This window comes from Haliotis rufescens, unplaced genomic scaffold, assembly GCF_023055435.1.
Source record: "Haliotis rufescens isolate VD_foot unplaced genomic scaffold, xgHalRufe1.0.p SCAF_24, whole genome shotgun sequence".
NCBI lineage: Eukaryota > Metazoa > Mollusca > Gastropoda > Lepetellida > Haliotidae > Haliotis > Haliotis rufescens.
Genome location: NW_025963935.1, coordinates 3,650,359 through 3,667,720, shown reverse-complemented (window position 1 = coordinate 3,667,720; position 17,362 = coordinate 3,650,359). Strand labels below are relative to the sequence as shown.

The window sequence follows — 17,362 nt, the reverse complement described above, 5'->3', positions numbered from 1 at the left end:
CCGATTATGTTTCAAGGTTTGTCAGCACCATACCCGTGCTCGTGGGTTTCACCGAGGTGGTAAACGTCTGAAACCTGCATCACTTCGGGCTTTCCTCCCACATTAACTGGCACGACATGATATAACTGGAATAATGTTAAAAGCGGCGTTAAACCCAACTCACTCACTCACTTGGTCACTGTGCACTAGACGCCTACACAAGTGTTGATAATGATGAGGTATTCCCTGTGTGACCAATACAGTGAACATACGCCTGAAACAATTCAACATCACCTGTTCGAATGTTCTCGTTATGGCAACATAAGACAAAATCTTAGAAGTGCGGTGCTCGGGAAAAGTGAAACATGTTCCCTTGCTGCGATATTGGGCCCCAGCTATGGCTTAATTCAAAGTGCAATTTTACAGTATGTGACTGAGTTAGTCTAATAATATGTCGCAGAACTAAACATAAACCAAACAAAGGTATCGTTTATAAATCTTTTTAACATTTCTTTTTCCGTTAGAATGTTTGCTCTTTTACTGAACGAGAATCAGCTTTTTTTCTAAACGCTATTGTTTCTGCTTGATGTTTTAATTTATTTCATAAAGCAGAGGGTCCTGTCATTTCATCGGAGTAGTGTGTACAATGCCATACATTTAATCCATGATAAATTAATTACTTTGGTGCAGTAGATCAACTTATGATCTGTTACACTTGATGTGTTTGGCGCAAATATACTTTATTTCTGGTCCAAATCACCCTTATGCTACAACGCCGTGGTATTACTGGAATACTGTTACAAGCGGCGTTAAACCCAACTCACTCACTCACTCACCCTTATGCTACAACGCCGTGGTATTACTGGAATACTGTTACAAGCGGCGTTAAACCCAACTCACTCACTCACCCTTATGCTACAACGCCGTGGTATTACTGGAATACTGTTACAAGCGGCGTTAAACCCAACTCACTCACTCACTCACCCTTATGCTACAACGCCGTGATATTACTGGAATACTGTTACAAGCGGCGTTAAACCCAACTCACTCACTCACTCACTCACCCTTATGCTACACCACCACCTACACCGAGTGATCGCCGCGATAAACGGTATGTGTGACACTCGTTGTATATGAAGTTACTCCACTGTCTAAAACAGGTTTCATTTGGCCACTAACGGACTAATAACTGACATTCTGACGTAAATATATATTAATGCGCACATTCCAAGTAAAGGTTTTAGTACCGTTTACAAGAGATGAAAATATCTTTAGCAAAGACTGAAATTAAAAATAACATTGTTTGATAAAGAGCTTATCACGCTTGTGTGTTTTGGAATGGTAAATATCCTGTATTGGGAAAAAGCGCAACGTACTTTAAATTTTTATTCGTAATAGAGAATACCCCGGTATTTACTATCCATAAACTCTATTTTTCTTCCCACAGACAAGACTGATGCACAGATATGCAAAGAAGACACCATAAACTCTCCCATTAGTCAGTGCAAACCCCTTTGGGAGATTGCTGTCTATATTTGACCTCCGAATGTGTCATTACAAAGCATTTCGAAACCCTTCCGGGAGGTGAAAATTTAAATCATACAAAACCAAAGAACACTGATGACTATCTGCGGGGAAGGGAACAACGATGAGGTTTTTCATTCAGATAAGATCTGCCGGCCATGTGTGTATATAAGTAAGGATTTGTTTGTCATCTCTACAGCAGGAGCCGTCTTGTCAAGGAGCAGGTGAGTTGGATCAAGGCGCTGGTACGTAAGAGCTTGTTTGTTTGTTTGTTGTTTAACACCGCACTATTCCAATTTTTATGACGACGCTCTGTAAATCTGGATCAGACAACCCAGTGATTAACATTATCAACAGTGATCTACGTAACTAGGATACGATAACATGCATCAACAAGTCATCGAGCCTGACCACCCGATTTCATTAGTCGGCTCTTACGACAAGCACAGTCGCCTTTTACGGCATAGTCGTCTCGTACGTGAGTGTGACTATTGTGGTGGTTTTATATATGCTGAACAAGTTAGGGATCATGAAATATTTGGGGATACTTTTATGAAATGTCTTCAATACTGAAAAAAACATCCCCCAAAATAATCATGATCTCTTAATAATCTGTTTTCAATATATATTAAAAACTATTGTATTCTCGGCCTCTTTTGCCATAGTATTGCGATCGTATGTGCTGTATAGTTCTTTGTCATAGGAATGTCGATTTTCTTGAATAATTGAAACCATTTGCGTCGTGCAAGGAATAGAGTGTCTGTCAGGGAGCGGAATGTCTGTGACTTCTTTGATAGGCATTTAGAAGTTGGAGTACTAAGTAAGGATAAGAATTTATGGATGAACAACTTCTTTATTACAATTAAGAGCGACGTTTCGGTGTAGGTTCTAACGTCGCTCTTAATTGTAATAAAGAAGTTGTTCATCCATAAATTCTTATCCTTACTTGGAAGGTCGGTGGTTCGATCACTGACCGCGTTATGCCAAGAGACGTTAAAAATGGTACCTGCTGTTACTGTGTCTGGTGTCCGACGTTGTATGGATAAAAGAAGGCAGGTCTGAGTGTTGTATCCGTGCTAAATTGCGTCATGTGGGCTAGCACTATAAGCCGGCATCAGTCTGGACTAGTATATGCAGCCACACACACACGGACTGCCCGTCGCTACATGAAACTATCTTAAACGCACGATTAAACCACATTTCACCTCACTTTTCCATTACCTCACCTCACCTCACCTCACCTCACCTCACCTCACCTCACCTCGCCTCTCCTCACCACCTCATCTTACCTCATCTCACATCACATAACATTACCTCTCCTCACCTCACCTCAACTCACCTCACCTCACCTTACCTCACCTTACCTCATCTCACATCACACAACATTACCTCTCCTCACCTCACCTCAACTCAACTCACATCACATCACATCACCTCACCCCACCTCACCTCATCTCACATCACATAACATTACCTCTCCTCACCTCACCTCACCTCACCTCACCTTACCTCACCTCACCTCACCTCACCCCACGTCACTTCACCTCAACTCACATCACCTCACTTCACCTCACCTCACCTTACCTCATCTCACATCACATAACATTACCTCACCTCACCTCACCTCACCTCACCTCACATCACATCACATCACATCACATCACATCACATCACATCACATTACCTCACCTCACCTCACCTCACCTCACATAACCTCACCTCGCCCAACGGCACGGCACGGCACGGCACGTCACATCATCTCACGTCACCTTACCAACCTTCTTCTCAGCAAGTTCTTTTTAACAATCGTTTGGTGTAGCCTCTGAACTGTTATCAAGCATGGTAATTATAGCAATTTGATAACTTCGGTATATTGCAAAGGCCGTCATTGGAGACATTACGACAATTAATGATCTGTATTTCCCTCTTCCCATACCCTTGTGCAAACTGTCGTTATTCTAGCGTAAAAGTGATTTCTACTATTGATGTTTTATCTTGCCAACGTTGTTTGGCTACAAGATCATAGGCATACATACATGTATCTGGAGAAAAATTCGACGGTTCAATAATTCGCTACTCCCGCGGACCACGCGATAAGAACAACAATCTTCACATCTTCATTTAACAGTGATACCATTATCTAGCTTCACCTGATTGTGATTAAACAAGTTCGTAACTTTGACGAATAGCAGGCACGGGTGGCCCGGTCGTCGCTAAGCAGAGTTGCTTCCCTTAGTGACGCTAATGACCTATGATCGTGGGTTCGAATCCCTGTTGCCGAGATGCCTCCCTTTGGCGTACCAGGATTCAATGATTGAGATGTTTTAGTCCAGATTCGCCCAGATTATGATTTTTGTAAGTACGTCCCCTTGGTTTTGATCTAAGTGCATCACATCGAGACCTGCATCGCCTCTGGCGTCCCTCACATATTATGATGACACGCAGTGATAGGAATTGTATATTTCCTTGGCGGTACAAAACACTTAGTTCATATTTGCCAAGTCATGAAACCAGCAGGGACCAGGGTGAGGCGGTCCGTAGTTGGAATCCCACACGTGCTTCGGACATTTAGCCTCTACACTACATGGAGGATATCCCCATGTGTCTTTTTATATCAAATATATCTACACGAGTCAATATAAGTTTAAAACACCGAGGCTTGTCGAGGAGTTTTAAACTTATACGAGTCTTGGTATATTTGATATCACAAGACAGAAGGGTGAGATTTTGTTTATCATCTGACATCATTCTTCCAACTTTTTCAGTTTGTAGACAGTAATAAGCAGTGTCTTAGTGTAAAAATATACTGCTGACAGCTTCATTAGCAGAGCCAGTAGTGATGTCATTTGATTGTGACGTCATAATAACCTGCAAAACATTGTGATGCAATTTCATTGGAGCGAATTTTACAATGTAGATATCGTTTAAGCTCACCCAAGCAGTATCTCCTGTTAGAGTTTTGGATGATAAAGCTGATTTACAGGTTCTTCTTAGAACTTTTAGTTTCTTCCGAAAATTGGATCATAACGTTAATAGTGTTCAAGTTAGATATTGCTTCCTACACATTACTCATGCATCCCAGAACAAAACACATTCTAAACTTTATTGGCTTTACGTTTTTTCTAACCTGCTAAATCTTTATTGAATGTTATTGCCGTCAGCGTACTGTGAGTTGCACGTGTCGTTCGTGGTGTAAGGAGTTTTACCAGCTGAATACAGGGACGACTGGGGTAGAAAATGAATTGGTGCAGGGGCGACTGGGGTAGAAAATGTATCGGTGCAGGGGCGACTGGGTGTAATGAATTGGTGCAGGGGCGACTGGGTGTAATGAATTGGTGCAGGGGCGACTGGGTGTAATGAATTGGTGCAGGGGCGACTGGGTGTAATGAATTGGTGCAGGGGCGACTGGGTGTAATGAATTGGTGCAGGGGCGACTGGGGTAGAAAATGAATTGGTGCAGGGACGACTGGGTGTAATGAATTGGTGCAGGGGCGACTGGGGTAGAAAATGAATTGGTGCAGGGGCGACTGGGGTAGAAAATGTATCGGTGCAGGGGCGACTGGGTGTAATGAATTGGTGCAGGGGCGACTGGGTGTAATGAATTGGTGCAGGGGCGACTGGGTGTAATGAATTGGTGCAGGGGCGACTGGGTGTAATGAATTGGTGCAGGGGCGACTGGGGTAGAAAATGAATTGGTGCAGGGACGACTGGGGTAGAAAATGAATTGGTGCAGGGACGACTGGGGTAGAAAATGAATTGGTGCAGGGACGACTGGGGTAGAAAATGACTTGGTGCAGGGACGACTGGGGTAGAAAATGAATTGGTGCAGGGGGGACTGGGGTAGAAAATGTATCGGTGCAGGGGCGACTGGGGTAGAAAATGTATCGGTGCAGGGGCGACTGGGGTAGAAAATGTATCGGTGCAGGGGCGACTGGGGTAGAAAATGAATTGGTGCAGGGGGGACTGGGTGTAATGAATTGGTGCAGGGACGACTGGGGTAGAAAATGAATTGGTGCAGGGGCGACTGGGGTAGAAAATGAATTGGTGCAGGGACGACTGGGGTAGAAAATGAATTGGTGCAGGGGCGACTGGGTGTAATGAATTGGTGCAGGGGCGACTGGGTGTAATGAATTGGTGCAGGGGCGACTGGGGTAGAAAATGAATTGGTGCAGGGACGACTGGGGTAGAAAATGAATTGGTGCAGGGACGACTGGGTGTAATGAATTGGTGCAGGGGCGACTGGGGTAGAAAATGAATTGGTGCAGGGGCGACTGGGGTAGAAAATGTATCGGTGCAGTGACGACTGGGGTAGAAAATGAATTGGTGCAGGGGCGACTGGGTGTAATGAATTGGTGCAGGGGCGACTGGGGTAGAAAATGAATTGGTGCAGGGGCGACTGGGGTAGAACATGAATTGGTGCAGGGGCGACTGGGGTAGAAAATGAATTGGTGCAGGGGCGACTGGGGTAGAAAATGAATTGGTGCAGGGGCGACTGGGGTAGAAAATGAATTAAAAACCACTTGCCCCCTACCATGTTTGAAATTTGTGCTGAAAAAAACAAATGATTTGATTTTCAAAGTTCAGATGGTTAGTATGCCCAATAGCAGTTGTTTATTATGCTATTATAAGTTTTTAGTTTTTAAGTTTCAGATCAAATGATACTTTTTTTAAATAAAACCATGTAAAAATATTCGTTGAATGCTGAAATGGCGGTACAGTTTATTTTGAGGATATAATTTTGATAAAATTAAGATATTTTTAAATGAAAATGAAACATGTGATAAAATCAACTGAGACTTATAGTTGTTTTTGCCCCTCAGTAGATCTGTGGCGCACTTTCAGCTCGAAGTGCGAACATCGTTACTTCTGACGTGATAGGAAGTGACGGCACAACAAATACTATGACATCACGACGACCTTAAGAGACAGCGAATGGACAATCAGTTTGCTAACGATTATGATAAAGAAAATTCGAAACACCTAATCCGAGACATTGCCAAACAATCAAGGACTCATTCTCTGTTCGTAAAATGCCAGAGAACAGGGTTGTTTTCTTGCTCAAATGTTGGTTGATCAGGGTTGCAACATCCAAGGCCAACGCAAAGCTTTCAAAATGTTTTTTTATGGTAGACATGACCTTTTTCGTAAATAATTGCCTTGCCCTTGCGTGTGATATTACGTGTGCCACCACTGGGGCAGGATATGTTCACGTAAAATGCCAGGGAACAGGGTTGTTTTCTTGCACAAATGTTGGTTGATCAGGGTTGCAACATCCAAGGCCAACGCAAAGCTTTCAAAATGTTTTTTTATGGTAGACATGACCTTTTTCGTAAATAATTGCCTTGCCCTTGCGTGTGATATTACGTGTGCCACCAATGGGGCAGGATATGTTCCCCTTTTCGCGAACACCTGATGTCATAACGTTTTTAAAGTGATTCATAAACAGTTGGTTGGTTTGTTGATTAACGCCGCTCTCAGCAATATTCCAAGTATATGACGGCTGTCTGTAAATAATCGAGTCTGGCCATACAATCCAGTGATTGACTTCATGAGCATTGATCCACGCAATTGGGATACGATGACATGCATCAACCAAGTCAGGGAGCCTGACCGCCCTACCCCGTAAGTCGCCTCATAAGACAAGCATAGTTACCTTTTACAGCAAGCATGGGTTGCTGAAGACCTTTTCTGACCCGGATAGTCGGATTCGAGCAATGGGGTTTGCTTTTAGCAGAGATTTCTAATAACTGTGGAACATTTTTGTTGCTTTTAGCTGTTAGGGCAATTTTGCAATAACACAACGTGACATATGTTGCAGATATCGGACAAAATGGACTACCTTTACACATTGATGGCACTGGCACTGGTCAGTGTGAGCGTTCATGGCTTCAGCTTGGAAGGAAATGGTACGTACTGACCTTCGCCAACACATCTATTACTATTCCAACACTCCTATTAAGGAACAAACCCTCCTATTAAGGAAAAACAACAACAAATACTTAGTATCTTATTAATAGTGTTTCATCACTTAAAAAAAACAACTTATACATTTCAGTACCTTCCATCAATAAATCATATTTTTAAAAATATAAATAAAACAACGCCGTCCTCTATGAAATGTTAACTTTGATGCACATACATAACACGGGGCACGGGTGAACCAGTCGTCTCAGGCACCGCACTTCGCAGAGTAGAGTTGCGTCCCTTGGACACGCCAGAAACGTATGATCGTTGGTTCGAGTTCGTTGTGTCTAGGTTTGTCAGCAAACCCGTGCTCGTGGGTTTCATCAAGTGATAAACGCCTGAGACCTGCATCACTTCGGGCATTCCTCTCACGTCAAGCTGATTCACTCACTCCCGTGCATAACAAAGCATTTTTTTAAAGATAATCCGAAGTAAACAGACTGCTTTATTGTAAACCCTTTGTCGCGAAAATCGTTCAAACTAACAGCGTTTACTGATTATACACTAAGGCAGGAGGTATTTTACGGCAAAGCAATTTTCATCCTATAATCCTCGGATGTGAGGTTAGCATGAACGACACCATACATTTTTTAGTTGCGTGATCGACCACCACAATATTACTGCACGCCAATCAACACGACCCTCCTTCAGAACGCTTACCTACGTTCACAGTGAGGTGGTATACTCGTCTTCCACCGTCAGCCAGATCTGTCAGGTGCAAGCACGTGCACGTCTCCATAGACGTGCCTCGTGCTGCCTGCACCATTGTAACCGTAGTCGGAGTCAGAGTCGTGATGAACGTCAGAATAAGAAACCACATATCACAGTTTACATGAAATACGCATGCAGCACTCACTGCTATGAACCAATCTCATTAAAATCAGATCTTAGTTCTCGCTATCGCTAAACAAAGATTTCAGGACATCCCATTACGGGTCACGTTAGAACTACCTTTAATCCGACCAATCAAAGCGTCGCTTACCAGATCAGTCGTGACAGTCGGAATTTGTTTTCTAATCATGCAACCTCGAAAACGTTAACACGGGGTATTCCGAACGACAGTAACGGCTCGTACCACTGATTCCGTCAAAATCATCGTCTTTCTCTCGCTTCCCTGGGATAAAATATTTGAACGGAAGAGGCGTTGCACAGTACATGGAAAGCACTGCTATACCATCGCAACCATACATTAGACATCCTGGAATGTTTGTTTGTTCAGTTTTCATAATTTTAATCGAGAACATATTTTTCAAGCGTTGTCTGAAATGGAAGTCGCCAGGTTGAAACGTTTGCCTTAAGGCTCGAGAAAGCTGCTCTCTAATTGGCTGATGTCGACTTCTTGTTAGTAATTTCAATGGTCGGTCGAAGTTCGTACGAAAGGTCGTTCTGTTGTGACCCGTAATGGGATGTTCTCAGATCTTTGTTTAGCGGCAGCGAGAACTCAGATCGGATTTTAATGAGATTCTGCTATGAACTGAACTACCCTCTGGTATGTTGGGCCGATGTTTCATTGACTAAAAGACTCGAGTTTTGACTTTGAAATGTTATAATAGAATAATATTAAGTTGCCGACCATTTGACCATAGATCGGTGGCAAGCTCCTTCACAGCGCGTGACACCTTCGTTACACTCTCGGTAGCATTGCTGCCACCAGTGTGGGCGCGGCCATTACCAGAATCGTGAAATGTGCCCTCTAAACCCAAATGTAGGAACGTTTATACTTTTGTTTATGTCTTTGGGAATGTCATCGTAGTTGTTTTTGAAAAGGTTCACGACTGACCATATTTCCCATATTAATTTAACTTTGTGTTTGTTTGATCTGTTGGTCCGAGATTGCAGACGAACGGAAAATGACTTAACCTCCCCCTTACATTCTTACTATTCCAATTACATGATAGTTGTAATGAAATAGAAATTTAAATAGATAAACAGAGAAAATAATTTAGCAGGAGTAAGAGTATTCGGCGCCACGGCAGTCATAACGGTCAGTAGGTTGCGAGTTCAACTCCAAGCATGGTTGTGGCCACACATCACGGTGCGGAGTTCTGACAGGTGGCAGTGATAGTATAGAGAGCGCCGCGAACGGGCTATCGCTGTGAGGAGCTTGGGATCGGTGGATGGTGTTTATTTGACCGCGAACTAATTTGATACCATCAACTGTTTTCAGCAGTCCTCTCGAGAGAGAAGAGGCAGACAGGAGCATCTTGCATCAGCAGTTGCAGGGGGCTTCCCAACGGGGACTACCAGTCATGTGTGTCGTGTCGGTTTTATGCAACGTGTGACAACGGGCTGCTGCGGGACCGCCGAGAGTGCCCCCCGCGTCAGATCTGGGATGACAACCTCAAACGGTGCGAGTTCAATAGTGCGACCTGTACACTACCTACGAGTATGACCACGACCAGTGCCACGACGACTAGCGCCACCACCACAATCCCAACAAGGTGAGTGTAACATGGGGAGGTAACACATGACCAAAAGCCGGATTTTTCACCAATGAAACTAACGCAAATACAATAATAAATAATGACCGGAATTGCATACGATTCCCAGATATGAACCAATTTTATGTATTTAATTTAAAGCTACACCTTTGAAACATATGATCAGCCTTTATTGCCCATTTGCATGAACTAACTCTATGAGCGTATTTCATATGGACCTCGGTTTAAACGTCCATTTCCAAACATGAATAAATTTGGGGAATACTGTCATTTCGTCTTGTGTTTGGTTGCTTTTCTTAAGTGTTTATATCAAACCAAACGTTCTTCGTTGAATTTTTAACAGGCGGACGCGATGTTATTGTCATGTACCAAAGAATATTCGTGTTATTACATGAGTGTTTCCGACCCGTGAAGATTCCGGGGTAGAATTCCGGGGTCTTCAGCAACCCATGCTTGCCGTAACAGGCGACTATGCTTGTCGTAAAAGGCGACTAACGGGATCGGGTGGTCAGGCTCGCTGACTTGGTTGATGCATGTCATCGATCCTAATTGCGTGTATCGATGCTCATGATGTCAATCACTGGATTGTCTGGTCCAGGCTCGATTATTTACAGACCGCCGTCATATAGCTGGAATATTGCTGAGTGCGGCGTTTAACAACAAACCAAACCAAACCAAAAACATGAATGTTTCCAATGATAAGTGATCAGGCGAAAACGTATATTGCTCCATTTGTACACATGCTCCCCGGTGATCTGTGAGGCAGGTGTTTTGTTTCTTTTCGGTACCAGGATCCGCTTGCCCTCCGTTCGAACCAAGATTCGTCCTATTTCGTTGACAGCAGTCGACCTTTTCCCGCTGGTTTCACCAAAGTGTTACACGATGTTCGTCAATATGGACTTCCTCCCTTATTGGTTGTGTGTTGTGTTGTGCCATAAACTTAAATTGTCCAGCTACATGACATCGGCCTGTTAATATTCGTGCCTGGATATGTATGCCAGTGGTCGATAGAATGACCAACAATCGTCGACGTCGGGATGTGGCGACCTGTCGTCCATCGTACAATGAACTCTGCTTTATGCAGAGGTTTCTATTGGATATGGAAAGGGTTTTGTCGCTTTATTTTTATGTGCAGATTAAATTTTTTTTAAATGGATCAAAGAGGGTTTGGGTGATACCGGCACAGTCAGCCTGGTAAGGCTCGTGATAACCTCAGTGCCCTCGCCCCCTCTACACGCAGCCCAGACAGCGAATGGGACTTCTCCCAGGAAGCGCTGCCCAGTCAAACCCACCCAGAACTTTTCGAAAAATGTGAAGACTCCCCATCACTGCAGCCTTCTGCGTTACCCAGATTGTCAGAAGGGCTGTAGTCCTGGTAGCAAACCCTGGTACTCTCCCAGTCAACAAATGGAGAGGTACCAAACCTAAGGCACAGAGAACAATGGGGAGGCAGACAACTTGGAACTTTGGATGCAAACCTGATATTTCGAAAGCGAGGTCTGCATATTTGCTATGTTTTTTCCTGAATCTTGTCAATCACACTGGTGTCAAAAGGGACAGAAAATTCAATAATGCAAATGATTTCATTGGATTTATCAAAAAGGACAAGATCAGGTTTGTTGGCCCGGATACGGTTGAGACTGTATACGGACCTATTCCCAAAAAAATGTGTATTTATCATTTTCCATGACGCCCTCTACATATTCTGGGTCGTACCATGGATTTATCTCTGTGTCAAATCCACAAGCATGGCGAAGGCGGTAATAAAATGACCGAGCCACTCCATGATGTCGCTTGGTTATTTTTGAAAGTTGTCGATCAGTAGCGAAAAGAAACTCCTTTGACCGCGATGCCTCCACTGAAAAGTCCATCGGGGAGAAAGCTTTCAACCAGCATAAATGTGAAAATGTCATTATTTTGTGAACTGCCTTTTTTGCTGTTATATATTCTGACAATATTGTAATCTTAATATATTTACATTTATTCCGCGAAGAGGCCACTGGTCCATTTACATTGATAGGATAATAGTGTTCTTTATAAGAATATGATATTAAGGGATAATCCGGCGGAGTTTCTCTGTGCATCTGTTTGCTTTATATAGCGATGGATTTACTATGCTAGTTGTTGTTTCCTTGGCATTACACATATAGCTCTGGTTGCCTTGAACGCATTCTCTTCCGCCACTTTCTTCACCTGAAGTAATGGACCGCCTCCGTGGTCTAGCGGAATATCCGGGGTTCGATCCCAGTAGTGTCATACCAAAAGACGTTAAAAGATGGTACTTGTTGTTACCCTGTCTGACGCTCGGCATTAAGGGGCTAAAAAAAGGACTGGTCGGCTCGGAGTCAGTATACTGTGTCTGAGTGGGGTATTCGTGTTAACACTCATCAATACGCACATACACAAACACGCGCGCGCGCGCCGCTATGTCAGTACAGTAATCTTGGACGTGACTAGTACAAACAGCCACACACACACACGCGCACGCACGCACGCACGCACGCACGCACGCACCCACGCGTCGCCATGTCAGTGCAGTAATCTGGGACGCGACTAGTACAAGCAGCCACACACACACGCACGCACGCACGCACGCACGCACGCTCGCTCGCGCCTCGCCATGTCAGTGCAACAATCTTGGACTGTATGTTCAAGCACATTCGATGGATCGGCGACTTGACATTAACAATCTCATCCCCGAAAATTCTCTATTTATCAAGTAGGGAGTAAGGATAATGAGAGAGTGAATGAGTGGGGTTTTTACGCCGCTTTTAAAAATATTCCAGCAGGGAACACCACAATTGGGCTTCACATATTGTACCCATGTCGGGAATCGAACCCGGATCTTCGGCGTGACGCGCGAACGCTTTAACCACTAGTCTAACCGACCGCCCCGTGTCAGGAGAAAAAAATGGTGTTTGGATATCAGCATCCTTTATTCATGACAAGTGACTCGGCAGAGTGATTATTATTCCGCTTTCAGTCATTAAGTTTGCTTGTCCAGGTTCGATAAGGCTGAATAAAGAAGTTAAATGTTTTTTCAGGCAATGTTTCTCAAAAGTGACGGTAGTTTTTTTGTTTTTTTTATATTGAAAACAAAAGAGATGAGGGACGAACACTTTTCATTTTGTCCACTCCCATTCCACCCCACCTGCAACCTGTAAACAATTGGGTGTTGACCAGACAATCCATACTGAATTTCTCGAAGTGACGCGCCGATGCCGAGGTACCGCACCCACACCTGCACCTGCATCTATATACCTTCGATTCCCGACATGGGTACAATGTGTGAAGCCCATTTCTGGTGTCCCTGGCGTGATATTGCTGGAATATTGCTTAAACCGGCGAAAAACCACGTTCGCTCACTCACTGTATTTTTCCAAAGGAATATTGTTAATTCTCGCACTTGACATGTTGTTTCCTATTGTCTTCCAGCCCAACGCCTTTCGTTAACCCATGCATCACAAGTTGTTCCCTATTGTCTTCCAGCCCAACGCCTTTCGTTAACCCATGCATCACAAGTTGTTCCCAATTGTCTTCCAGCCCAAAGCCTTCGTTAACCCATGCATCACAAGTTGTTCCCTATTGTCTTCCAGCCCAACGCCTTCGTTAACCCATGCATCACAAGATGTTCCCTATTGTCTTCCAACCCAACGCCTTCGTTAACCCATGCATCACAAAGTGGTTCCCTATTGTCTTCCAGCCGAACGCCTTTCGTTAACCCATGCATCACAAAGTGGTTCCCTATTGTCTTCCAGCCCAACGCTTTCGTTAACCCATGCATCACAAGTTGTTCCCTATTGTCTACCAGCCCAACGCCTTTCGTTAACCCATGCATCACAAGTTGTTCCCTATTGTCTTCCAGCCCAACGCCTTTCGTTAACCCATGCATCACAATTTGTTCCCTATTGTCTTCCAGCCCAACGCCTTCGTTAACCCATGCATCACAAGTTGTTCCCTATTGTCTTCCAGCCCAACGCCTTTCGTTAACCCATGCATTACAAGTTGTTCCCTATTGTCTTCCAGCCCAACGCCTTCGTTAACCCATGCATCACAAGTTGTTCCCTATTGTCTTCCAGCCCAACGCCTTCGTTAACCCATGCATCACAAGTTGTTCCCTATTGTCTTCCAGCCCAACGCCTTCGTTAACCCATGCATCACAAGTTGTTCCCTATTGTCTTCCAGCCCAACGCCTTTCGTTAACCCATGCATCACAAGTTGTTCCCTATTGTCTTCCAGCCCAACGCCTTTCATTAACCCATGCATTACAAGTTGTTCCCTATTGTCTTCCAGCCCAACGCCTTCGTTAACCCATGCATCACAAGTTGTTCCCTATTGTCTTCCAGCCCAACGCCTTTCGTTAACCCATGCATCACAAGTTGTTCCCTATTGTCTTCCAGCCCAACGCCTTCGTTAACCCATGCATCACAAGTTGTTCCCTATTGTCTTCCAGCCCAACGCCTTTCGTTAACCCATGCATCACAAGTTGTTCCCTATTGCCTTCCAGCCCAACGCCTTCGTTAACCCATGCATCACAAGTTGTTCCCTATTGTCTTCCAGCCGAACGCCTTCGTTAACCCATGCATCACAAGTTGTTCCCTATTGTCTTCCAGCCCAACGCCTTCGTTAACCCATGCATCACAAGTTATTCCCTATTGTCTTCCAGCCCAACGCCTTCGTTAACCCATGCATCACAAGTTGTTCCCTATTGTCTTCCAGCCCAACGCCTTTCGTTAACCCATGCATCACAAGTTGTTCCCTATTGCCTTCCAGCCCAACGCCTACGTTAACCTATGCATCACAAGTTGTTCCCTATTGTCTTCCAGCCGAACGCTTTCGTTAACCCATGCATCACAAGTTGTTCCCTATTGTCTTCCAGCCCAACGCCTTTCGTTAACCCATGCATCACAAGTTATTCCCTATTGTCTTCCAGCCGAACGCCTTCGTTAACCCATGCATCACAAGTTGTTCCCTATTGTCTTCCAGCCCAACGCCTTCGTTAACCCATGCATCACAAGTTGTTCCCTATTGTCTTCCAGCCCAACGCCTTCGTTAACCCATGCATCACAAGTTGTTCCCTATTGTCTTCCAGCCCAACGCCTTCGTTAACCCATGCATCACAAGTTATTCCCTATTGTTTTCCAGCCCAACGCCTTTCGTTAACCCATGCATCACAAGTTGTTCCCTATTGTCTTCCAGCCCAACGCCCTTCGTTAACCCATGCATCACAAGTTGTTCCCTATTGTCTTCCAGCCCAACGCCTTTCGTTCACCCATGCATCACAAGTTGTTCCCTATTGTCTTCCAGACCAACGCCTTTCGTTCACCCATGCATCACAAGTTGTTCCTTATTGTCTTCCAGCCCAACGCCTTTCGTTAACCCATGCATCACAAGTTGTTCCCTATTGTCTTCCAGCCCAACGCCTTCGTTAACCCATGCATCACAAGTTGTTCCCTATTGTTTTCCAGCCCAACGCCCTTCGTTAACCCATGCATCACAAGTTGTTCGGGTCGAAGCACTGGAAACTACCAGTGGTGCCAGACATGTAAGAAATACCTCACATGCACCAGCAACAACATGTACGTCCGTGACTGCCCTCCCTTCTTAATGTGGGACAACAACAAACAACGCTGCGAGGAAACATCAACAACATGCGTAGAACCAACAACGACAACCAGTGCTACGACAACATCGGCTACAACGACTTCGGCGACCACTACCTCGCCGACTACTACCAGCCCGACGCCTTACGTGAACCCGTGTATAACCTCCTGTAGCGGACGGGTGGATGGGGACTACCAGTCTTGCGTATCTTGCAACGTGTATGCGACGTGTTTCCAGGGCCATTTGCGTGACAACCGTCCATGCCCCGCCGCCACAAGTTGGGATGACAACTTGAAGCAATGCACAGGCTTGTCAACTACGTGCTTCTAAAAACAATCAGCTCCGGATATAAGAAACCCATAGAACCCTGTAATTGTAATGTCTGAAATACATTCCATACAAAATGACTATCGAAATTGCAATTGATCCCTCAACTCGAAAAGTTATCACAATTTCGAGACAAGGGGAGTGAGTGCCTTTATACAACAGTGGCGATACAAAGTGAAAGGTAATGCTCCATCGTGTAAAATCATGTATCGTGATAGTAGAGTTTGAGGTACAAAGCTTCAGATTAACAGATGGTTGTTTTAACAGTTCTCTGGGTCCAACTTGACTATTGCCGAATATTTAATTTTTGACATAATACATCTGCAATTTGAATTTGAAAGTGTTTGTCTTTTATTGATTACGCCGACTGGTTCGATTCCCCACATGGACAAAATGTGTGAAGCCTATTTCTAGTATCCCTCGCCGTGAAGCAGCTGGAATGAAGCTAAAAGCGGTGTAAAACCAAACTCACTCACTCACCCACACTATATTGAGTTTGTAACAAATGTTATATTTGGGATAACACTTTCTTAGTAAAGTACCGATTCTAGGGGGTTGAGTCCCGTACGGGACTAAGATAGTGTTATCCCAAATATGACATTTGTTACATTTGACCACTTTCTAAATGGCATTGTCTATTCATAGCTCATAGCCATGGGAGCCGTGCCAATTTACACTTGTCAGGGGGGTAATCAAAGTACGTGATCTAGACTACCAGTTGTCGGACTTTCATTTTGTGGAAGCCTCGGTGGCTGAGTGGGTTAGATCGCTGACTTTGTGTGCTGGCGAATAGGTGCCTCACCCTGGCAGGTGTGGGTTCGAATCCCGTACGGAACTCAACCCCCCCTCCAAAAGTACTAGAATCTGTACTTTACTAAGAAAGTGTTATCCCAAATATAACATTTGTTACATTTGGCCACTTTCTAAATGGCATTGTGTATTCACTTTATTGATGATCATATTTGGAATTCAGTGAGTGAATGTTGTTTTACTCCACATTCAGCTAGACTGCGGATAAATTACCGTAAATAGTCAAGTCAAGGAACGGCAAACCAGTGGTTGATAGCATGAACAACGATCAACGCTGTTGGGTGTGATGACACAGTTCGCTACTCCCCGCGACCACTGACCTAGTTGTTAATATGTAGCGTGTGACGCCGGGCACGATCGCCCACGGGGATTACAAACGCCCTAACGCCATTTACGTTAATTGTTTGATGTGAATCAGATCATGAAGGACGTGTGATTGACGTCATCAACAACGTCCTAACTGCGTCGTTAAGAGGAAACAGTTCTAGGCACCGCCAGTGAATCCATCGCCCCGTGAACATCCGGGTTACAATAGGTCTTCAGCAACCCATGCTTGTCATAAAAGGCAACTGTGCTTGTCGTAATTATATAAGAGGCGACCAAGGGTGTTAAGGCTCGCTGACTTGGTTAATGGCTGAATGTAACTGACGTTATGTGAATTTGGCGATCGGCTGATACACAATTGCAATCGTGTTATATAACAGTTGTAACAT

The 17,362-nt window shown here is 44.4% G+C and overlaps 1 protein-coding gene across 1 annotated transcript; it reads left to right on the top strand.

Annotated features, from left to right (window-relative positions):
- Positions 1-1,713: 1,713 nt before the first annotated feature.
- Positions 1,714-16,172, top strand: LOC124121840 (mucin-5AC-like). The gene is made up of 4 exons (XM_048401893.1): positions 1,714-1,748; positions 7,322-7,409; positions 9,635-9,908; positions 15,377-16,172. Exons 2-4 carry the CDS (start codon positions 7,334-7,336, stop codon positions 15,840-15,842), a joined length of 816 nt encoding a protein of 271 aa, XP_048257850.1. The 5' UTR covers positions 1,714-1,748; positions 7,322-7,333; the 3' UTR covers positions 15,843-16,172.
- The last annotated feature ends 1,190 nt before the right edge of the window (positions 16,173-17,362 follow it).